This window comes from Sebastes fasciatus, chromosome 10, assembly GCF_043250625.1.
Source record: "Sebastes fasciatus isolate fSebFas1 chromosome 10, fSebFas1.pri, whole genome shotgun sequence".
NCBI lineage: Eukaryota > Metazoa > Chordata > Actinopteri > Perciformes > Sebastidae > Sebastes > Sebastes fasciatus.
The window spans coordinates 16,866,761-16,890,987 of record NC_133804.1 but is presented as its reverse complement, the minus strand read 5'-3'; the positions used below and the strand labels follow the sequence as shown (position 1 = coordinate 16,890,987).

Genomic DNA, 24,227 nt, shown 5'->3' with positions numbered 1-24,227 from the left:
GAATGTGTGTGAAGTTGGTAGTTGGACTCTGTGGGTGTGTGTTGCCTGTTTTCGCCTCTCTGCACTGTTGTTTGCAGATGTTCATTAGCATTTGGATGTTCCTCTGTGTGAGCCAGCAGCTCCGCCTCCTGAGCTTCTGATTGGGCACACTGTTACTGGAGCTGTCAGCTCGGCTCCGGGAAGCTTTTCTGTTGCTCTCTCTCTCAGTCTCCAGTCTTCAGCTGCACCACCGACCCACTGACTGCAGCAGCAGCTAGCAGGCAGCAGGCTTCTCCTGCTCTTTGTTAGCTTCGGAAAGCACCAAGAAAAGACGCATCCATGCAGTAGCACACTTACTTTCCTTTGGAAAATGATCATCTGTACGAATAAGATGGAGTACCCCCTGAGAACCCAGTACCAGCGAGTCCACAAACAGGTAAAGCTGACAAAGACACAAAGCTGTGGAAAAGTTCTAACACAATTAAAGCTAGCAGGCTAACTGGGTAGCCTGTTCATTCATTTACTGAGTTTTATGTCAAAGAAAAACTCGTCTCTTAACCACGACTTACCTGTTTCTTTTAGCTTTAAGTTAGGCACAGAACAGCCGACAATATGAAGAAGACTTACACTGTTTTATATCTCTAAACTTTCCAACTTGTCAACCAGTAGCTATGGTTACACTGGCTGTTAAGTTAGCTAGCAAACTAACGGTTTATCCATACTACAGTTAGCTAAATTACAACTATAAAAAAAGCAATAAAGTTAATTTTTATGATTTAATTTAAGGTTATGAACTGTCACCTTTCATCGCCTTCAAGAAACATTTTATAGTGTCGTTAAAATGTTAATTTAATGCTCGTTAAAACTAATTTCCAACGGTTAAAAAGCTACCGTTAGTAAAGCTACCGTTAGTAAATGTAATGTCAACGTTACATTTAATTTGAATTAAAAACAGCCGTTTGCCGTTAAATGTGTGTTTTTACAGTCACTGTGATGTTAATAAGCCTTTCAAACAATGTAAGGAGGACTCTTCCTTTGTTGGTTCACCAGTGATGTTTTAAGTGTTTTATTTCATATATATATATATATGGTTATATTTAACTTAAATGCTGACGTTTAAATGCAGTAACGGTTGCTATGAGGAGAGATCTGTAGGTGACGATGACATCATCTGAGGATTTGGGAGAAAAGTGTCAGTCAGTTAAAGGAGGCTGTGAAGTAATGCAGTGCCCTTTATTACCCTTAAATAAGATATAAGCACGGCTCGAAGGGACACGGCTGTGTTTGTGCATTTAATCTGTGAGGACAGATGAGGATTGTTTTAGTTTTTTCTTTTCTCCAGGTGCCCTCTAAATGTTGGTTATTGTGCTGTGTTTTTTGTGCTGGCTGAACTGGACTGCCAATCAAAGTTGTTTTTCTCCTCGGTCGCCTGTTTTTCCATTTTGCAACAGAAGGGGGGCGCTGTCTCAAGTGTGCAGTCCTCTCCTAAAAGACATGTTTGCTGCAGATTAGAGTCCAGAAATGGAGCAAAACAGGGAGGAATGTGAGCAGCAAGGGATTCAAAAACCCTCTGCTCTGGTTTCAAGTCCAATCTGGGTTCACTTCCACTGCCCTTCACTGTTCATAGTTCATTGCCATTCAGCTGGCATTTTTCCTCTACATGATTACGTAATTATCTGTAACTGGAGACAATCTGTATTTGTTTTTCTGCTTTTGCAAAACAAAATAACCCAAGTAAACAAGTATTTGGCATTTAAGCACCACCACATTTGAGCACCTGCCTTGTTGATATGATACTATGAATCAACCTATCATAATAACATCTTAAGGCTGGCTAACACCATCGTCTCTGACCCCAACCATGTTTTGAACAGTGAATATGAATTGTTACCATCAAATCAGGGAGATACAGGGTTCCACGATTTAATAAGGTTAGACTGAAGCACTCTTTTGTGCACCAGTCAATCCTAACACTAAATATGGAGCCTAATCCCAGATCAAATGTACGTTGAAGGGCCCTGAATATTCTGTGATTGTAATGTTTAAATGTACGTATCCTTGTTTCTTGTCTTTGTCCTTTTTGTGATGTTGCAAATGGAGCTGCTGTGATGCAAAAACAAAATTCAGACCTGTCTGACAATAAATTATCGTATTATCGTATCGTATACCCTACACGCCCCCAGCTTGTTTTTGAATGAGGCTGGTAATGAATTGCTATCAGTGGACTTCTTTTGTAACTGCGTCTCCCCCCTCGCTCTACCTGCCTGCCGTGTTTTCTGACAGGTCTAATCCCTCATCTGCTGTATGTGGGCTTGGCTCTCTTTTTTTTTTTTTTTTCCCATCCTGCAGCATAGTGTTTTATTTGTCTTGTTTTATGTGCTGTCCTACCCGGCAGCTCCCCTCTTCTCCTCCCCTCTCTAAACATCTTTGGGCTGCAGCTGGTTTGTTTTGCACTACTCTCTTAAGTTCAGGTTGCAGAGCCAAAATCGGCCTGGCTGCTTGTGTTTCCTGTGATTTGGGGAGAGGAGGAGGGGGGTTAATGCCGTCAGGACGCCGGCGTATGATCAGGACGGACCCCATCCAGGCTCAATCGGAATGCAGATTGAATGTCCTTCTCCTGTAACTGCAGCAGCCCCCCTCCTGCAGCCCTCCAACACAGCACAGACACTATATGCACACATGCACGTCTCAGCTCAAGCTGACACATTTACCCTTGGAAGACTGGTTGCATCATTTTCCCACTTCTTTGTGTGTCATCTTCATATCCCTGCTCGTACAGTGCTGCTGTTTTGTTTGTCAGCCTTGCTATCAAAGCCTGTCTTTGTCTCCATTTACCTTTCCTCCCCTCAGTGACGTCACCCCTGTTTTTCATTTTCATCCCTGGCCTGCCTCTTGCTCCTCCCTGATCAATAAACAAATGACCTCTCCCGTGTTGGGAAGTTTTTGTTTTTTTGACTGTCTATGATCTACACCTGTGAATTTTTACTCACAACAAACAGGCCCTCTGTGAGTTGTTTTGTGTTTTTGCAGCCAGGCCACAAGTTTGAATTAATCTTGTGATTTGAATAGCGCAGCGCTCTAAAATCAACATCGCCATCTCGCTTTTTTCACCCCCAAGCTCTGTTTCGACTATAAAAAATGCCTTTGTTTCAATATCAGTAGCTGCTGGGCGTACTATAAGCAGAATTAATAGGTTTGTGTGCACAAAGCCTTAATGTGCGTCTCTCTCAGACTGTTTGCATCCATGTGAAACCAAAATATGCTTTGTAATACCGTACACGGTTGCCCAAATGATGATGTGTGTCTTTTTGCTTTATATATCCACCCACACACGCTTGTTAGCAGCTTTTCATGCGGGTGTTTTTTCCTGTGGGTGGACAATAAGGAGCGTATCGCCTTATCAACAGTGCTGCTGTGTGCAGCATTTGTGGCTTGTTTTCAGGCAATAAAGATGAAGCAGTGTGGATGGGTGTCTGGACACAGACTTGACAAACAATGTCTGTCTAAACCTTCTTCCCGTAGTGCGTATTAATCACAAGTATTGATTAGAAAATGATGTGGGATGGATCACTTATGTAGGGGAATATGAATTGCTTTACTTTTTCTGTCTGGCAACCATGGCAAAATATGTAATTTATGGACTTTTCCTTTTGTTTTAGTAGTTTCAAAATCTGGGAATTTTTTAAAATGTACACATTGTCAGAAACCTACTGTATATTGGTTTTGAACTGTGTATTTAGCTGAGTTTTCATTTTGCTTTCATGTTACGGTGTCAGTCAGCAGACTCGGTTAAATCCGTAGGATGTGTTATTTCCTGCTGCGCGACTGCTCACATCAACTGTAGTAAGTTCCTGTTTCAGTTTGACGTATTCCGTCGAATTAGTCCAGACATGTTTATGAAATTTCACAAAACAACAATTTCCTCTTTGATTGTGTGATGCCAGTCTCCTCGGTCAGTACAAGAGTAAGTGTTGTCACTTATTTTACTGTTCTTGTCACAGCTGTAGATTTGACAGTGGCTGAAGACTAAATGAATGACAGAACCAGTCAGTTAAAGGGCCACCGGCTTGTAGAGGTTTGTGTTCTCCTGCTTGTCTTGTCATTTTTACTGGTTGTACGTGTATTTAATTCAGCAGCAGTAACCTTTTGCCGAATTAATCCTCTTACAGAAGTTGTGTATTCCTTTACATTTTGAACAACACTGGAGCAAGTAGAGGTCTGATGATGCTTATGTTGTACCCAGATTCATTGCGTCACCTTGTTGTTCATGATGACCCACTTTGATAAGGTTTTGTCATAGCCTCGGTGTGATCTTAGTAGTCTGGTTTTTCATAAGCAACCGCCGTATTTCCAGTCTGAAATGTTTACCATACAGTGTTGGTATTTGGTACGTCTGGTACAGGTTTTAAATATGTAACAGGAAGTACGTTTATTGTTTTGGATTCATATTATCTACTGTGCAGTTACATTTTTATTCTGTAAAGCACAAAAAAGCATGTTAATACTAGAGCATACATCGGCTGGCTGATATTATTGGCACATACAGCAACTATGTCGGCTTGTCATCACAGATGTAGGTACTTATGTAATTTTTCCTAAAGAGCACATTTGTCATCTGTAAAATATAATTTGCAAAAAAACATTTTGTACCATGACCACTTGGAAATAACGTTTGAGAAATACTTTACAGTTAAAAGCCTTACTGTGGATGTACAATATAAAGTCAATCATATCTACATAATTGATCTATACAATTGCAGCCAACTACGGACTTGCATAGATCAAATACCATAAAACATCCTGGAAAATAAAAATATGTACATTTTCCTGCTTGAGTAATTAAATTATAAACAGAAACGTTTACATTTTCTACACACCCAATTAAGGAACATAAAGTTCCTTATTAGAAAATAATCTAGTGATACGTGCTTCATGAGAATCATTTAAATTTTAAATGATCAACAAAATACAGTAAAATGCGCACTTTAAATTCAGATATAAGGTGGGAATCGGCGCTCTGAGGGTCTAAAACTGTTGAGTTTTAAATAAGAAGCACACTGCTGTACGGGAAGTCTTTCGCATTTTGTCTGAGCCTTTAAATTAAATGAGATCATGAATCATTGATACCTGTGTCAAACATACAATTTCAGTCAGGCTGTAGTAAATACACTACAGTGACCATCATGTCTTACACCTGATTCAGTGAATTATGTGTTGTGGTGTTTGTATTACAAACTAAGCTGAGGGCAGTTTATTGAACAACATTGTAGCTTATTTTATAGCGACGGACTGGAAAAAATAAACTAAGTGGTCTCCCTACGTAAGTCCTTGACAAGTCAGACTCAAAGCATATTTTCTGCACGGTATAGAGACCCTGAAATGTCTTTTCCTTTCAGTGACCAAGCCAGTTTGATGGAGCAGTAGCGTAGATTTTGCAGCTCAGCATACTAATTATCAGTAGCTCTTGTGTTTGCAGAGGGATACTTGTGTGAATGTGCTCTTGTAAAGAGGTGTTTGATTGGCAGGCACCTGTGTGCCCTATAGACCCTCCGGCCTATTTCCCATGTCTGTTGACAGACAAGAGTGGGTCAGGGTCTGTGTACGAGCGGGTTTCATTTAGTGCCAGCTCTCCTCGTTCACTCAGTTTTTTTTTTATCCTTCTGTTCCTTTTAGATAATTTTTCTCTGTCGCTTTATATAAACTATGAGATTATGGACGTATAAACACCATGATAAGATTGATTTTGTTTAATGTGTAGTATGTTAACATGTCTTTCAAGATCTGAGCGTATATAGGTCAAGAGGTGGAGCCTCTCGCAGGATCACAAGGAAACCCTCAGCCACTACAGGGAGAAGTGAAATACCACATGGAGCCACCAGCCAGATAAACATGGCGATGAATGCCAAAGAGGCGTACGGAGCTAAAATTAAGTGGTCGACATTTGCTCCGACTATGTGTGACATAAATTGAGGTGTCTGTGAAAGAAATAATCCTAGACAGCGGTTTGTGCTGTTAAAAGGATAAGTCCTTGCCAACATTCATACAGTTCAAACTGCAGTGAACCATTTGGCTTTGATCAGCGCTGTGCGCTCAGGTTTCACATGCAGGGGAACCGAGTCGTCGCCCGAGGCCCATCTCCCAGACACCTTTTCCTAGAGGCCATTGTATGATGGCGAGAGAGGTAATAATAAATGGCTGTGCCTATGAGGGCAGGCCAGCTTCCCTCTCCACATGGGTCTGTTTCTCTTGGCCTCTGGCTCCTCAGCCCAGTCGCACCCATGTTTGTGTGTTTGGTCTCATCCACTTCTTTGCTGCTGCAGCGTTTCCCTCCTTAAGGCCTCTTAAGCCCAACTTTCACATTAGTTTCTTCATCTATGGTTCCTGCCAGCGTGTAAATCCTCCTTTCAAAGGACAAGGTTTCAGCCTTGTACCAGGCTTTTTATTGTTTTTGTTCACTGCATCCACTTTCAATTCATTAAAGTGGATACCTGTAAATTCATGGTGACTCATCTACATTTATGATAATGTATTAGAACTGTATGAGGCATCAGACTCTGCTGCAGTCAACCTGAGTTGGTGTCTCTGTGCCTGTCGAGCTTCCAGCTGAGTGCCGTTGTTTGCTTGTTTTATTTGCAGAAAGAATAATGTAAGGAATGCACTCACTTGCCACTGGCGCCGGTATCACAGCATCGCGGCTGCTGTTCTTCCAAGACTGCCTCTCTTCAGCTGATTTAATGTGAGGAACATGACTCCATTCCATAGCACAGTCTGAGCCCGGCATCACATGGTGTGGACACTGAAGTCCAACCTTATCTTGAGCCGGTCGGCTATGGCTACAAAATGAGATCTAATGATTCAACGGACAGTCAGCCCTGCGTTACTGGTTTTTATATCTTTTTCGAGGAGCATTTATATGTATGCAGTATTTTGAAGAAAACTTTTCGCACAGAGTACATGTCTGTAATCATTATACAAGAACTACAAAATCAATGAAGACATTTATCACTGTCACTCTGGGCACTTTGGCAATGTCGATGGCTGCAACTGAGGTTTATTACCTTGATCAATTCATCTACTAATACATTTTCTTTGTCTATATGTCAGGAAAATCGCACAGCCCTTGGAGTGACATCTTCAAACTGCTTGTTTTTGTCCAACAAAAAGTCCAAAGATATTCAACTTACACTGATATAATACAGAGAAAGCAGCAAATTATCATATTTGAGCAGCTGGAACCAGCATATTTTGGGGATTGAAGACATATTTTTGCTTGAATGACTGAAACAATTAATAGATTTATTTAAATGTATGTGATTTTCTGTTGTTTGACAAATCAATTAATTGACTTTTTAGCTCAGGATTTCAGCTCCAATGGCTACGGCATGAGCATCATACTCATGAACACAATGATGAAACATCCTTTGTACTGCAACAACAAACCGCTCAAGGTTTTTGTTTTTCCCGTCAGAAACCAACCGTCTCCCTCCTCTCTGTGCTGGTTTCTGCAGGTGATGGTGAACGGTGAGAAGGAGCGAGTGTCGCTGCTGTTCATGAAGGCTCTGGTCAGCAGGGGGAGCGTGGACGCCGTGTCCCAGCAGATGGCCTCTCACCCTCAGTACTTGGAGAGCTTCCTGCGTACACAGCACTACATCCTGCACATGGACGGCCCCCTGCCACTGCCGTACCGCCATTACATCGCCATCATGGTCAGTGACCAAGCTGTTCTCGTTTGTACATACCCAGGATAAACAAACACAAGGAAGCTGATCTTTACCAGGGATCATACTAGTATTATTCAAAATGAAAGAATAACAAGCTCTAACGTTTGAGGTGGTCATCTTCCCGTATCTGTATGCTCAAGTTCTTCTCCCCATGACTTTCAGGCTGCGGCGAGACATCACTGCAACTACCTGGTGTACCTGCACTCAGCCCAGTTCCTGAGGGTGGGCGGGGACCCTCTGTGGTTGCAGGGTTTGGAGGCAGCGCCCCCTCGCCTTCGTCTCCTTGACCACATCAACAAGGTGCTGGCCCACCAACCCTGGCTCACTGCCTGCTCACACATCCAGGTACAGCAAAGCCAAACACTGACAAACAAATCAAAATGTACATAAACCATAACAAGACAGTATCAAATGATGATGAAACACCGAATTATTTAGCTCTTTAGAGCACTCAGGAGGCAAATCCTGAGTGCCTTAAAATCATGTCTGACCCCGAGCTCTTATCTCTCCAGACGCTGCTAAAGTCGGGCGAGCAGTGCTGGTCGCTGGCTGAGCTGGTGCAGGCGGTGGTGATCCTGGCCCACTGCCACTCCCTCTGCAGCTTTGTGTTTGGATGCGACACAGACTCAGACTTTGTCCCTCTCTCCAAGTCTCCCAACGGTACCCCGCCGACCTTCTGCCCCTTTGATGCTGCCAACGGCAACACCAACGTGCCTCAGTCGCTCGCCACTCCCTCCGAACACATAGCACGAAGACGGGTAACAAAGACTTGACTTGACTTGTATTTTCTTCAAATAAAAGAATCGCAAAGCGGAATACAGTCAGTTTGCAAAAATAGTCCTCTCGTCTTGCCTATTAAACATTTGTAACGCTAAGAAACCTTCAAATTACATTTACTTTGGTTCTCTTTTTTCTGTAAGTGGAAAATATGCTGTGGAAATAGATATGATGGTTTATGTTTCATGTGATACTATTTGAATTAGTTTCCCTTATGACATACATACAAGAATACAATAACAATTTATAAAGGTTATACAGCAGGGCTGCATGCAACTGATTAATTTCATTTCATTGGTTAATATGTAGAATTATTTTTTTACAATTATTCAATTATTCTTCAAATTGCATGTTTTGTCCGACCAACAGTCTGAAACCCAAAGATACTCAATTTACAATGATATAAAACAGAGAAAAGCAGCAAATTCTCTTTTTGTGTGATAATGTGACATCATTTCAGCATGATTATACAACATTTTACATGAGTTCTGGTGAACATTTCAGAAAGATGTTTGCTTGAGAAGTTATGTAGATACAGTAAACATGATCTCTTATGTAAAAGATTAAAACAAACCATGATTCATAGTGTGAAATCGATGGTTCAGTTAGTCCAAGCATGTGTTTCTCAGCATTAAATGCTAACTGATATAGCATCACTTTGAATGAAAAGAGCTCTTTGTGTAATTATGAGAGGAAAGTGGGAGATGCGTTTTCTGATGATAAATGTATGATTGGTTGTCACAGTAGCCGTAGGTTGTGTCTGTTCATGATAAGATACTTAAAATGTAAGTTTTTCTGGTGTTTGTGTCGACAGTCTCTGGACTCCAGCTGTGACATGGTGTGTCTCAAGGAGCGGATTCAGAAGTCCCAGGAGGAGCGCGAGAAGAAAGAAGAGCGCCTGCTGCAGACACAAACACTCCAGCAAACAGGTAACGTACATCTGCAGATGAATACACAAACAAGATAACACTGCTCAGATGTTCCCACTCACTTGTGATGGTTATCTTGAGCGTTGCGTTTTAGGTCACATGGTGTGAAACTTGAGCAATCGCCATTCATCATCAGCCACACTTATTGACGCACTCTCTCTGCCTCCCCTCCGTCTCCTTTGCTTTCATCGTCTCTTTTTTTAGATATGGAGGAAGAGGAGGAGATGATGTGCTTCACAGACCCGACGCATTTCATCACGGACCCCGACTTGTGTTATCAGGAGTTCGCTCGTAGGGAGGAGGACCACTTTCAAGTATTTAGAGTTCAGGTGAGGATGTTACATTTGTCAATGTGTCTGTAGGCAGACGATGTTATCAGTTAACTCTGTAGGTGGCCCTTTATGCTGTTGCCACAGGAAATACTGATAGGCTGGCTGGTGTCTGCTAAACACATCAAACATTCAGTGGCTTAACACAGTTTTGAATCAATGCTCTTGATGTCTGCAACCTGTAACCAAACAAGTGCTTTACAATACGGTATGCTTTATGATTTGAATTTAATAACAGTTTATCAACAAACACCAGGTTTGGTATTTGAAAGGCTCATTACCAAACTGTGTCACAGTCAGAAGCAGGTTGAGTGAACTTCCAGGTTTTCAGTGATCAAATTATGATGTAAATGTGGTGACACAGCAGGTGTATCAATACTGGTTTTGACATTTTACCACATTAGTTTGTCTCACAAACCCACATAAGTTCCTCGTGAGAAAATTTCAAATAGTGGTGAAATCTGAAGTTTCCTTATTAACTCATGTATTTGCAAATGTGTGTTTAGATTTAAATAAAAAGTACATATAGCTGGTTAACTAAATTAGGTTTAACATGTACTTCTTTCATGTTACATCCATGTATGTTGAGAACACAGTGAGTTTAGAGCTTGACTTGTCTTTTTTAGGCTTACTCTATTCAATAGTTTAGCCATTAAAGTCATGCCATACTGTATTGTACTTTACTGGTTCCCAACCTTGGGAGCCAGAAACCCCACAAGGGGTCACAAGATAAACCTCACAAAAAGGATTTAGAGGATTGGAAAGCTGAACAAACATTTCTGCTACACAAAATTATGTTCATTTGTTCTTTCCTTTAATCTTTGTGCTTTTTGGTGAACATTTCACCGCTTGAGGCCTCTAAAATCCATTCAAATAGGTCTTTGTTTGAGCTGGTCACAAACAGTAGACGTATGGAGAGGGCTGGGAACCACTGATGTACTTTAATATTCGGTGATCTTGATGAACTAATCAAAACCTTGCTGACTTTGAGCATGTGTGGTGTATTTTCTCTGCAGGACTATTCATGGGAGGACCACGGCTTCTCCTTAGTCAACAGGTTGTATTCGGACATCGGGCACCTCCTGGACGACCGATTCAGGAGTGTGACCACCCTCCCCTCGATGCACAGCCCCGACCTGAAGAGGGCCATCTGGAATTACATCCATTGCGTGTTAGGAATACGGTGAGAAAACAGCCTTCTTTGACTCATACAGAAGCCCCACTTTTCTTTGTGTTTGGTAGATAAATAAATGTTTGTGGTTCCAGGTATGATGATTATGATTACGGAGAAGTGAACCAGTTGCTCGAGCGAGATTTGAGGCTGTACATCAAGTCTGTGGCCTGTTTTCCCGATGCCACCAAAACTCCAGTGTGTCCGCTGAGTTTGGCTCCTCTTAAAACTTCAGAACGGGTAAGAAGACCTTCACTGTTAACTTTCTATCGGTCTATCCTCTTTTGGCACTCGGTGTGAATCACTTTTCATTCTCTTTCTCTCAGATACACGTTAATTTACTAATCATGGAGGCCCGGCTGCAGGCTGAGCTGCTATACGCTCTGAGAGCCATCACTCAGTACATGATTGCCTAAGTGCTCGGAGAGGCACAGAGCTAGAACTCTCCGCCGGTACAGAGAGACCCCGAGACGCGAGGATAAAGAAATCTCAACAGCAGACGGTGAAGTGGGACGAGAGCGGCACCTTTAAGGACACAGCTCCATCGTTTTGCCTCATCAATGTGCTTTTTCTTTTTCTCCGATTTAATGTATTTATACCATAATGTGCCACGCCCCCCTCCTCCTGCAAATCCTCCTGTTGTGAAGTCCTCTTATCAAACATCTCGGCTCTCAAACGTTATGTGCAATTGTTACTAGAGTTGTTTTAATTTTTACCCGTTGTTTTTGGTTCCAGCTCAGTCTGTGAGAAACTGCTTGTTTGTAGCAGTGTGTTACAGTGGCCATAGTTTGATCAGTCTCCTTTTGTAATAACTATGCTTCCCCCCCCCAAAAAAAATCTCTTTTTGTACAAGTTGAATGTTAACGGGAGTGGAGGGCCTCTGTTATTTTTTGGACAATCCTTGTCAGTGTTGGAGGACATTAAGTGGACCGTGATGGACGACCGTTTTGCTCTCCCTAACATTTTGTATTAATGCTGGTCAAGAACAAACAGTGACACTGCTGGAAGTTATCATATCACTATAGTTTCTTTTAATAAGCACTTTTTTAAACTTTATATATTTATAATGCAAGGTAGCTTGTTAGTAGACATTGAGACGCACCGTGTGTGTGGGTCTGACGCCTTTCTTCTCCACTGTACGACGTGTAACGGAGATTTTTAGACTGTTTGTCTTCAAACTTTCAGACTTTGCTTTTGTTCTCAGCCACAGATTTCGGAGTGAAGTAAATTGATCCGAGATATTTCAGTGGATTATTGCTCTTATTGTTACTTTCGGTACACGCAGAAGGATTTTGAAGGTAATGATTTTTTTCAAAACACACAATTTACACCTGATAAGAAAATAAAACTTAAGAGGTCAGTGAGCTGTTTCCTACAGTGAAGATTAAGCTGAGCCATTCGCTTGATGATTGTTGTTTTTTTGTGCTGACGTGCTTCAGAAGTGATCAAATCAGAGACTGAATTTCTGACCAAAAGTCATTAAAAAAAACATCTGTAAAGAGATGAATTGGATAGATGAAAAATACCCAGTCTGCACTTGTCATGACTTGAGTTCAGATTTTTGCTCAAAGCTTTGTGTTAAAGCTTTCTGATTATCAAGTCAAAATCCACGGTACAATTTGCAAAGCAGAACAATGTGCAAACTAGTTGTTAAAACACTTGTATCTTGTTTTCTGTCTTTTTTTATTTTTATAGTTTTTGTAAACTATAGAGTACTTTTTTTGTTTAGTTTCTGGGTGTGATGGTAGAACCTGCTTGTTGTGCTGCAGCCTGAGTAGACGTAGAGGTGTGACAGACTGTTTAGAGTTAGTAACCACAGGATGTAGAAAAGAAACAAGTGCATATCGAGCATATAAAGCAAAAGCGCTGATAACACAGGTGCCTTCAGGCTATAACTGGAGTGCTGCTGAAGTGGAGGGATGTGACTACTGGAGGCTGAATGTGGGCTTTTGGTTGCAGCTTACACCCCCAAATGACAAGTTTAAAACTTGTCTTTTCCCGCATGAATGGGAACTGTTTTTTTCTTGGTGTTCAGTGTTTCTGATAAATATCGCGGCTGTGAACGCCCGTGTTTTCTGTCAGACACCTTCTAAGAGCCCCAGCAACTCAGCAAAGAGCCTTTGACACAGATGGATGTTAAAAATGTTCAACTTGAGCAGATAAAAAAAAAAGGACAATTATCTAAAAAAATAAATAAAATAAAAAAGAGGTGAAAAGGCAAAAAAATGTTTTTTGAAAATGTGAAGAAATGTTTTCTATAAAGACACTCTATGAAAATAACTGCTGTCTACTGTTTTACTTTCTTCTACAGGAGATACATTAAAGGAACAGTGTGTAACATTTCAGGGGATCTATTAGCAGAAACGGAATATAATATTCATAACTATGTTTTCTTTGGTGTATAATCACCTGAAACTAAGAATTGTTGTGTTTTCGTTAGCTTAGAAAGAGCCCTTCATATCTACATAGGGAGCGGGTCCTCTTCACAGAGTCCACCATGTTGCTCCGCCATGTTTCTACAGTAGTCCAGAACGGACAAACCAAACACTGACTCTAGAGAGAGACTTAGGTGTTTTTACGATCCCTGAAGGCCACTGTAGTTCTCCAACACGCTTGTGAAACTGCGGTAATGTGAGCCGCAGAGTGCAACACCGAGGGACCGCAAGCCGCCGTCTAACTTCAGTTGCTCATAAAGTAGTGTTATTATGGTAAAGATGGCCTCTGAGCGAGACGAACGGCATTGCCACAGGTTTGCACTCGGTGGCTCACGTTACCGCAATCTGCAACCACACCACTCGGTGCCGCCTAATCCTACACACTACCTTTAAACAACCATACAAGTGTTTTTGTCCATTTACTGAATAACAAACCTTGTATTATGACCAAATATTTTTATTAAGCCGTCCCTCAGTTTATTTACTTTGTACCTTCCATTTTGCAGCCATTTTCAATCATTTGACTACATGAAAATCCACCTGTGGGTGTAATTTGAATACGGTAAGCTGATCCATCACAGTGCAAGACTTTTACTGTTGTCAGACAATTTTAATTATATTGCCCAAAATTACTAATCACTATTTTGCCTCCAGGATACCTAAAACAGTGAAAGGCAGTATGTAAAAATACATGTGATTTCTTGTAAAGCCAAGATGAGGGAAACAAAGAAAAATTCAAAAGTACAGTTCACTTTCATATTTTTATTTGACACAAAAAAATTGTAACTCACGGTTAATTTATTGGTATTTTCTAAAGCTTTCAACCACATCAGTCGTTCTGTCTGCTGATGAAGACTGAGAGATGCAGTTGAAAGCAAATGGGAAAAAGCTAGTAAATGTTTTTGGTCAAACTACTTTTTCCAAGATCAAGAATGAAATTTACAACTCCACTTTTATATTATTTAATTATTATATGTTATTAACCAGCAGTATTTTGTACAGTATTTATATCTGCTACTACAGTAGGTAGTTGTATAACTGGACCACAGCGTCCCCTAGTGGCAGACGTGCAGAACTGAACACAGTCTGACTTAAAAGAAACATTACAAGTGTAACTTTGCACCAAAAACTCAGACAAAGTGGGTTAAACAGTTTATTGAATTTATTTCTGCTGTTCAGAACTGTTTTTTCTTGTCTGGCTGACTTTACAATGTGTAAAGAAAGAAAAAGACTGAGGTGGGGGTGGGGGGGGGGATAAGAACTATCAACATTAATCAAAAATCATAAACATAATTGGCTTATGCACAACTCATCATTCCCTGTCCACCCCACCCTCCCCTATGGAAGAAAAACCCTCGCCGAATACTAAAATAGTGTATCAAATTGGGGCAATTTTAAATGTCAAAACAAACATACGGGGACTAACTGCTACTTAAAGAAAACTGAAGAACAAAATATGTAGATAATTATTACATAGAGGGGGAGATACAAGGGGAGTAATAACACCACACCTGCCCATCTTTGTTTGAGGAGGCAACAGTAAACTAGAGACATCAAACCAACCACCGCTCCTTTTACATGCTGCAGTCTGTCCTTTTAACTGTTAATAACATTTCCAACATTAGTTCAGAAAAACGTGGGGGGGAGTTTGCTTATACAACTTTCTAAAATAATTGCATGTTATGATTAAAAATAACAAGAAAATCATGCAGTTTGAACAAGCTGGTCTTCTGTTTCCAGATCTATTTAATGACCAGTTTAGGGGGGGGGGGGTTATCATATATATAAAAACATAAAAACAAAGAGGGGGAAGGACTGTTGATGCTGTGGTAACTTCTAACATAACACCAGATCATTGTGCTGTATACAGAATATTCAAAAGGCCCTGATATGCACCCATTGCATCATGGCGTACTGCAGGATACGTCACATATGACATCTAGCACCATTCAAACAGTAAAAAAAGCGCTTTTGTGGAACAAAAAAGAGAGTGCTTTATACAAATCAGAGGCTAACGTATTCACATAGCTACAGTGAAATGATGAAACTGCAGGGATGTTGTTTCTGATCACGAAAACGTTATAAACAAATGTAATTAAATACAAACACAAAACACAACATTTTAAGGGGGAAGATGACAAAATAATCGTGCTACAGAGTAAAGTCATGCTATAGTGTTTTAAATATTGGCAGTCAAAATAAAACCCGAGGGATAGAAGAGTACTGATATACATGGCTGGAGAGCTCGAATGCATTTCTCTATAAAAAGGGAGGTCAAATTTGAGGTCAACTCTTTTTAAGACAGAAACTCCTCCAGAAAAACAAAATAAAGACGTGGCGTGTTGCTTTTCCAGTCTGTTGTAACAGAGAAAATGTGTTAAATAAATATTTCTTTTGCTATTTTCACGTCATCTGATTAAGTTTGTTTTCCCGTTTTTCTTCTGAGCGACCCTGAGAGGTAACGGTTGTCTCGTTTTGAGATGAGAATTCGGCGGCATGTTGAAAAGCGGGACAATAAATTGTTTTTCTTTTCGTCGTGCCACTTTTTTTTTTATACTTGGATTCACAATTAATGCAGAAAACAATGAGGCAGATCATTGGGAATTTGAGTTAAAATGGTCAAGTGCTGATGCCTCACTCGACTCTCAGATTTCACGTTACAGGCATCTTTTGCAAAGCTTATGTACACCGAGATACTGTCAGGCCCAAGCGCTCCCTAAATGCCATGCAAATGCAAATATTAGTGTTCCTTTGGTTATGTAAAAAAATCTACATGCGTCTCATCCTTTACAAAAATAAAAGTATAGAAAATTACCGTTAAAAATGATGAGAATGCTTCCTCCAATGTAAAAAAAACCTTGTCATTAGTAATATATTCATATGTATTAATATCTCATTTATTACCTCCATCTAAATTGTATATTAAAACTATAATCAAATATATTCTTTTTTTGTACTTCTCACACAGTGAATTAATTTCTTGAATGATCATTAAAGTGTGAGAATATTCTGACATGAAGTCCCCCCTCAACCCTCCCCGACAAAATATCAGGAAAATGTTAAATAACAAAACCCTTCAAGAAGTGATTTTTCAAATTTCCTTCAAGATTTCATTTAGTTCTCCTGATAAATCTGTATAGCGTGTCATTGTGTACATGTGCAACGTGTACTTTACATGTTTTACAGGATTTAAACTCTTTTAATGAAATGGTATAACCTCACGTGAGTCCTAGTTTGGGGTCCCTGTGTCGCAGGAAACCTAAGTGCTTTGAAAATGCACAGGCTCGATGAAAACAAAAAGGAAGAATAATCAGGTAGACTGTTTGACAGTGGAGGCATACTGCTGTCTAAAACTATATAATACTTGGCCAACCAATCACTTGTTGGCAAATAAATTTACCCTTGAATGCCCCGTGTATAAATTCACAAATCACATTTCTTCATTTTGTTAGTTTAACTGCACATCAGGGATTTAAAAAAACAAAAAAACACCCTCTAACTGACATCTACCATAACACACTGGATTGAAGTCAAAAATGCCAAACTGCAAATACAGACCCTCTTTTAACTGTTGAATCACCAAATTTCATTGGAGAAAAAAAAATGCATTCTTTTTTTCCTCTAAAGTGAGAAATTTAAAATCGTACATATAATCGTAGTCCGTAATGGGGCAAGATGTGTAGCCTATATTGACCGTTATACCTCCAGTCGTCCAGTCTTTTATCTTCCACCTGTTCACAACGCAGTCACAATCCGACTCCTGTGATGAAGCTTTTTCACGGTGCAGCAGAGTAGCTGCACCTCAAACAGCATCCGGTCTGGCAGTTCATGCTAGTGTCAATGGAAAACTGGCCATTTCTCCAAAAACGCATTGTCTTATTGAGTCTTCAATACCAACGCCATCGAGTACCGTATCCGCCCTAAAGCTATTCTGGTGTAACTGAAATATAAACTCCCAGCAGAGGGAGTTAATGATTTGTCTTTCACTCATAAAAACACCATGTCACACGTCTTTTTAAAATCATCAGTTCGGATTAGAAGAAAAAAAACAAACGGCTAGCAGCCAAATCGTTGTAAGTGTTATATATTTTTTAAAAAAGGGAGAAATATTGTGCATAGTAGCCTGAAGCTCCTCCCCGTCCTCCGCATGTCTTGGCACATGACACATGGGTGAGGTCTGGTCTTTTAAGTCCTGACGAAGCATCTCATGTGAAAATAGTATCTTCAGCCAGCAGGGAGGAGGGACGCACCACTCGTTCTGTTGTTCTGTGAGGTTATCTGGATTGGAGATCAGTTCCTGCGAAACGACATCATAAAACGGTCAATCGTGTTAATTGGCTCATAAATCAGATTATGTACCAATGTTGTAATAGTTTTGACTTTTCAATTATTTTTATTTTATTTTAGTTTTGAGTTTTGAGTTTAGGTTTAGTTTTCAGTGTGTTTGCTAGTTTTATTTAGTTTTCAGTGTGTTTGCTAGTTTTAATTTAGTTTTCAGAGTGTTTGCTAGTTTTAATTTAGTTTTCAGAGTGTTTGCTAGTTTTAATTTAGTTTTAGTTAGTTTTCAGAGTGTTTGCTAGTTTTAATTTGGATTCAGTTTTTCAGAAACGTTTAGTTTTGGTTTATATATATTTAGTTTTTGTTTGTTGTTGTTTGAGCCAGCTATAATGTCTCAGAAGTATGTAGCTACATACATGCAAAATACACGGTTGGAGAAATGTGTAGGTTTGGTCATAATGTTTAATGTTTAATCTTTGCGCTACTTCAGTGAAGCAATTGTGGCATACGGCCAGCTCTGGGAATATCCACTGAACAAGTCAGTTCAATTTCTGTGGTTCAACGTCATGAGAGTTGATGGAAATTCATGCTCTCTCCTTTTTTCAGTAGTGATATATTATAGCTAAAAAAAGTTTTTATTCAGTTTCACTGAACTGTACTTAAATCATCTATTGACTCAATCACTGTAAATCAAATCAGTCCAAATATATTCAATTTACAATTATATAAAACAGACAAAAAGAAAATCCTCTTATTTGAGAAGCTGAAAATTGCAAATGTTTAGCTTTTTTCCTTTGATAAATTACAATAAATTGATTATCACAATAGTCAATCAACTAATCAATTGATTGACTTTCAGCCCTAAATCACTCTGTGTGCATTTTTATTGTTTTGTCAGTTTTGTGTTGTTTCATTCGTTTTTATTGTTGTCTTGATAGATATTCTGCATCGATTGTTATTTCTTGTTTTTACTTATTTACTTATACTTTTATATTGCACACGGCTGAAGAACCGCTAAACAGATTTTCATTGTTCTTAGCACAATGACAATAAAGATCTATTCTATTCTAACCGTTTATCGAGCCAAAATGCCAAAAACATTTTCTGGTTCCAGCTTCTCAAATGTGAGGATTTGCTGCTTTTCTCTGTTTTATTTAACTGTAAATTGAATATCTTTGTGTAAACAAAGAGTCTATTAAAATATCTGAAACTTCTGATGCACATTTTTTTATATATTATTTTCTGTCATTTCATAGACTAAACAATGTATAGTATTATCTGAAGAAACTTGTTTGAGTGTGTTTGTGTGATGAAAGAAGAGCGATCAGCATACCTGGCTAACTCTGTGTGGTCAGCTGAGGAATTAACTGGGCACCCAGCTTGTAGCGGAGCCCTGTGTGGTGGCCGGGCCAGCGTAGCCTTGGCCTCCAGGCAGTATGGGGTCAAAGTTGTCAAAGTCGAGGCTGTCTCCGTCCATGAGGTCACTGTTGATGATGTAGTCCACGTCACAATCCAGGTTTTCGGTGAACATGTCAATGTCCAAGTCTGTGGGCAGTCGGTCCTGACCGGTCGGGAAGCAGGACGGAGCTCCGAACTGACTGATCCCCAGCAGATTCATGCCGGGATTGGCTGAGATGATGGGCCCTCCGTGATGAGAGCCCACCGCTGGCACCGCGGCATGATGGGCTTTGAGGCCAGAGAGCTGTAACGGGTCCTGAGACATACCTGAGAGGATCATCCCCAACCCCATCTGAGAGTGATGCTGGTGTTGTTGTTGTTGTTGTTGTTGTGGCTGTTGCTGCTGCTGGTGCTGCTGCTGCTGGTGGTGGTGAAGGTGACACAGCGCCATGGGGGCCACCGTGTTCGGCTCCAGCCCTTTACCCAACAGCAGCTGGTTGGGTTTGGACCTCACGCCCACCACAGGTGTGCCCAGGCCCATCCGCCCCACCCCTCCAGGACTGGGCATGAGGGGATCCACCTGGGTCATCATGACATCACTGGGAGGAGGGGAGTCGGAGGTGAGCAGCGCCTCCAGGCTGGAAGGCACGTGGGTGCTGTAATGGCCGCCGACACGAGAGCCGGGACTGGACATGGGGTTGAAGAGGGAGTTGCTGAAGGTTGACGGCTCTTTGCTGCTCGGTCCACACTGAGAGACGGAGGCCTGGGTCCCGGTGTGAGTGGGAGCCTGTGGGAGGCTGGATGATTGCAGCTGATGGAAGGAGGAGAAGCTGGAGCCACGGGGCAGCAGGGTGGAGGCGGAGGGCAGCGGAGTGGGAGGTGCTGGCGGGGCTGTACTGGGACTGGCCCCTCCCTGCTGCCCAGTCATCAATGTGAGGCCGTCGATCAGATCCAGCTCCTCCATGAGGGTCTCGGTGAGGGTGGGGGTCAAGCTGCTGGCATTATATCTTCCTAGCAGTACGTCCTTAGGCAGGTTATCATCGTCCTCCTGTCCAGGAGCGATGGGGGACAGACGTCCGCTCAGGGTGCTGGCGTTAGAGCTCGTACGTGGGCGGAAGGTGGTCCACATGTCGGAGTCATCCAGGCTGCCGCGGGACGAGGGGCTGCTGCTGTTAACCCCCCACTTGGGAAACTGCTGGGACGAATTAGGGCTGTCTGCGCCCGCTGAACCTGTGCTGCCGTCGCCCTGCAGCGCCCCTCCAGCGCCGCCCAGGCCGGCCGCTCCTGCCTGCTTCTTGGTCTGCTTGGCCCTCATGCGGCTCTTCAGCAGTTTGCTGCTGTTGTCCATGGAGGCGGCCCGGCGGCGAGGAGCTTTCCCGGTCTTCCCTCCTTCTGGGTTGAGCATCCACCAGGAGCTCTTGCCTGTTGATTCATTGTGTACCCTCAAGAACTTGTTGTGGAGTGATAAATTGTGGCGAATTGAATTCTGAAAACAGAGAGAAAGAGAACAGGAAATTATGCAAACTGTAGTTTGTTCTACTATTAAGAGTGGGGTTCCTTTCATTAAACATTGTTTCATTTGCAGATTAATACTAGTAAATATACTTAGGACTGGGCAATATATTGATATTATATCGATATTGTGATATGAGACTAGCTATCATCTTAGATTTTGGATATCGTGATATGGCATAAGTGTTGTCTGTTCCTGGTTTTAAAGGCTACTTTACAATAAATCTATGTAATTTTAGGAACTCTTCAGACTAATTTAGCTGTTCTATTATCGATATCGAGGTATTTTGGTCAAAAATATTGTGATATTTGATTTTCTCCATATCGCCCAGCCCTAAATATACATCTGCACTGCCAAAGTTTAAATGATCTGACTGAAACTAAAGCATGACACACCTGGGAATAAATAAACAATGAGACAATTAAATGCTGGTAGAGTATATAGATGAATATCTGCTGAAAATGAGCAGTAAGACAGCTCATCATCATGCAGTAAAATATGAAGAACATTAAAGAAAAAATTTAAGGGGGCAATTTTTCATAACTAAAAAAATATATAATGTGATATATTTTGATATTGGGATATGTTTTATATGTTCCAAGGTGCAATGATCTTTATTTGTCATGTGTCAATTCCAGCAAAGCAGTCATTGGTAATGAAAATCTTTGGTCTCAGGTTCCTTCAACAATGCTCATATGTATGAATATGTAGCCTATATATAAAACGGCTAAAACACAAGTAAAAGTAAAAGCAAAATGATAATCTAAGGCATGAAATAGTGCAGTTAAAATATAGCGCTTAAATATAACCATAAATCAATATAAAATAGTAATGTAAATGTAAATTTGTTGAAGATAGTATTTCAGATGGGAAAACAATGTAAACACGATGGGGTTTTTACATATATGCATGATGAGAAGTAATATATGTACACAGAGTTGTAGACAGGAATGTAGTATGTAATAATGAGAAGTACTAATATATATATATATATATATATATATATGTATATGTATATATATATGTATATATATATATATATATATATATATATGTATATATATATGTATATATATATATATATATATATATATATATATGTATATGTATATATATATGTATATATATATATATATATATATATATGTATATATATATATATATATATATATATATATATATATATATATATATATATATGTATATATATATATATATATATATATATATATATATATATATATGTATATATATATGTATATATATATATATATATATATGTATATATATGTATGTATATATATGTATGTATATATATATATATATATATATACATAAACATAAACAGAGGTGTGGACAGGAATGTAGTATGTAATAATGAGAAGTACTAACATATATATATATATACAGAGGTGTAGACAGGGATGTAGTATGTATAGAGAAGTTCCTCTGGTTGCTGTACATTTTTGTCCATATTGACCAGCCCAAACAATAAGACTGTTATCTGCAAAGCAGTGTTTCTATGACGTAACATGAATCATAAAGCTATTAAATGTACTACTTATTGCACCTTAAAGCATTGTAGTCCACCTTGTAAAGTGATGCAGTAAACACACACACACCACCACCACCCATATATATATATACTCACCTTCCAGCCAGCTGAGCTGTTGCTGTCTCCTTTGTCTCTGAAGTAAGGCACTGTCTTCACCATCCACTCGTAGATCTGCGCCAGGGTCAGCCTCTTCTCAGGTGAGTTATCGATGGCCTGGCTGATCAGGTCTGCGTAGCTCTGGTTCCCCCACGCGTTGCGCCGGGATGACCCTTTACGAGGCGTCGCTCCGGCTCCGCCCCCTCCGGCCGCGGTCCCTCCCTCTGCCGCCTCCACCGCAGCCTTCTCGGACTCGGAGGTGATTTGCTGGGGCTCCGGCTTGTCCTCGTCGGCGGGCGGGGTCCCGGCGGCGGACTCGGATCCGTCCGCCCCCTCCGGTTTGACAGCCGAGATCTCGGGCCTCGGCAGCGGCCACGTGCAGGAGCGGGGTCTGCTCTGGGGCTCGAAATCTGGGTCAATCGGGGGCACCGACGAGTCCTCCATGCTGGGTCCTCTTAGAACTTCCACTCAACCACAAAAAAAAAAACACTGAACTACTTAAAACATCTACCTTTAAGGTAAACTTAAAGAAAAAAACTTCCTGACACACAAAAACAATATGCTGTAGCCGCCTCGGGGGTGTAAACAAGAGGGGCCTGGAGAGGAGACGCAATAATCTGGACACACCAATAGCCTCGGTTAATCCTCAGATTGGAGATTAGGGAACCCAAATAATCTCCTTAATAGTAACTATCATAAACCGGCCGATTTATATAGAATGAAGGAGGGCTGCTGGGATGATGACAGTCCCTTTGTTTGAATGAGATAAAAACAAAAGTGGCAGAGTGGCACCAAAACATCTGGATCTACAGAGGCTCACCTGATATATGAATACCAAAATCGTAGAGGTAAATGGGTACAAAGTAATGCCATTCCTGTTAATAATAATCACTCAATTTAAGGGTGTTTTTTTTACCAAAAAGTCTATTTTAAGGATAAAAATTAAGGATTATTTCGTACCAAAATTTGTCAAATTATATCCTAGTTTCCTCATTACAATACTGTTTTATGTACTGTAAAAGCTATGAAGACTACAAACAGGGATTAGCTGGCTACTGTTAATAATCACTCAATTTAAGGGTGTTTTTTCCCCAAAAAAGTATATTTTAAGAATAAAAATTAAGGATTATTTCGTACCAAATTTTGTCAAATTATATCCTATAATTTCCTCATTACAATACTGTTTTTCCTACTGTAAAAGCTATGAAGACTACAAACAGGGATTAGCTGGCTACTGTTAATAATCACTCAATTTAAGGGTGTTTTCCCCCAAAAAAAGTATACTTATATTTTAAGAATAAATCAAACCAAATTTGTCAAATTATATCCTATAATTTCCTCATTAAATCCAGGGAAATACTGATTTCTCTACTGTGAAGACTACAAACAGGGATTATCTGGCTACTGTTACAAAGGATCTTCTTAAGAGAGTCCGTCTCCACTTGTAAACAACGTGATGTCTGTCTGGGCTTTTCCACAAGCCCAAAAAAAAACATCCACATAAACTTTTATAAAAAACTAAAACAAAAATCTGGTTAAATCAAAGCCACGTGTTTAAAAACAACAACGTTTATAACGTCTGATTAACGGTTGAGTATCCTAGCAACAGTTCTGTTAACTAACTGCCACAAAATAAGGTGTGAAAACTCAGAAAGGTCGACGTCTCTTCGGCCTGTATGTGTTAATAAAGCTGCTGCAAGTGAGAAGCTACATAAATGTCGAGTATTAGAAGAGGAAACAAGCGAGCAGACTTTAGGGAATAGTTCAATAGTGTTTTTTAAATGAATAAAAGTAAGAGAAGTCCGTGTGCTTCAGCTTCAGGTCCGCCACATTGCGGCCAGGCGCATGTCACCATCTGCCATGTTTCTCTCCTCTCTCCGGCTACACGATGCTCGAAGAAGCGGGTTATAAAACCTCCTGCACCGAGGCCCGGAGCCCGGCCGGTCCTCGCTCCACAGTCCCGGTGACCGGTTGACGAACTACGGAGTGTTGCTAGGTGAAGTTGTGTCTCCTCGGAGGTCTAACGGCTCCCAACCGCCGCACTTT

The 24,227-nt window shown here is 40.5% G+C and overlaps 2 protein-coding genes across 2 annotated transcripts; one reads left to right on the top strand and one right to left on the bottom strand.

The window, feature by feature from the left end:
- Positions 1 to 49: 49 nt before the first annotated feature.
- Positions 50 to 16,809, top strand: sesn4 (sestrin 4). The gene is made up of 9 exons (XM_074648570.1): positions 50 to 415; positions 7,488 to 7,685; positions 7,863 to 8,045; positions 8,213 to 8,458; positions 9,292 to 9,406; positions 9,611 to 9,735; positions 10,752 to 10,918; positions 11,002 to 11,146; positions 11,233 to 16,809. The coding sequence occupies exons 1-9, from the start codon at positions 350 to 352 to the stop codon at positions 11,320 to 11,322; spliced, it is 1,335 nt and encodes a 444-aa protein (XP_074504671.1). The 5' UTR covers positions 50 to 349; the 3' UTR covers positions 11,323 to 16,809.
- Positions 14,482 to 23,202, bottom strand: foxo4 (forkhead box O4). The gene is made up of 3 exons (XM_074648569.1): positions 22,182 to 23,202; positions 18,953 to 20,503; positions 14,482 to 17,638 (listed from the first exon to the last, which is right to left on the bottom strand). The coding sequence occupies exons 1-2, from the start codon at positions 22,623 to 22,625 to the stop codon at positions 18,983 to 18,985; spliced, it is 1,965 nt and encodes a 654-aa protein (XP_074504670.1). The 5' UTR covers positions 22,626 to 23,202; the 3' UTR covers positions 14,482 to 17,638; positions 18,953 to 18,982.
- Between the last annotated feature and the right edge of the window lie 1,025 nt (positions 23,203 to 24,227).

Bases quoted from the DNA above. Each gene is read 5' to 3' on its own strand.
- sesn4 (XM_074648570.1), top strand. From the start codon at position 350: ATGATCATCTGTACGAATAAGATGGAGTACCCCCTGAGAACCCAGTAC. The intron at 9,736-10,751 runs GTGAGGATGTTA...TTTTCTCTGCAG, and splicing joins TTCAAGTATTTAGAGTTCAG to GACTATTCATGGGAGGACCA. The intron at 10,919-11,001 runs GTGAGAAAACAG...TTGTGGTTCCAG, and splicing joins CATTGCGTGTTAGGAATACG to GTATGATGATTATGATTACG.
- foxo4 (XM_074648569.1), bottom strand. From the start codon at position 22,625: ATGGAGGACTCGTCGGTGCCCCCGATTGACCCAGATTTCGAGCCCCAG. The intron at 20,504-22,181 runs GTGAGTATATAT...CTCTGTTTTCAG, and splicing joins ACAGCTCAGCTGGCTGGAAG to AATTCAATTCGCCACAATTT.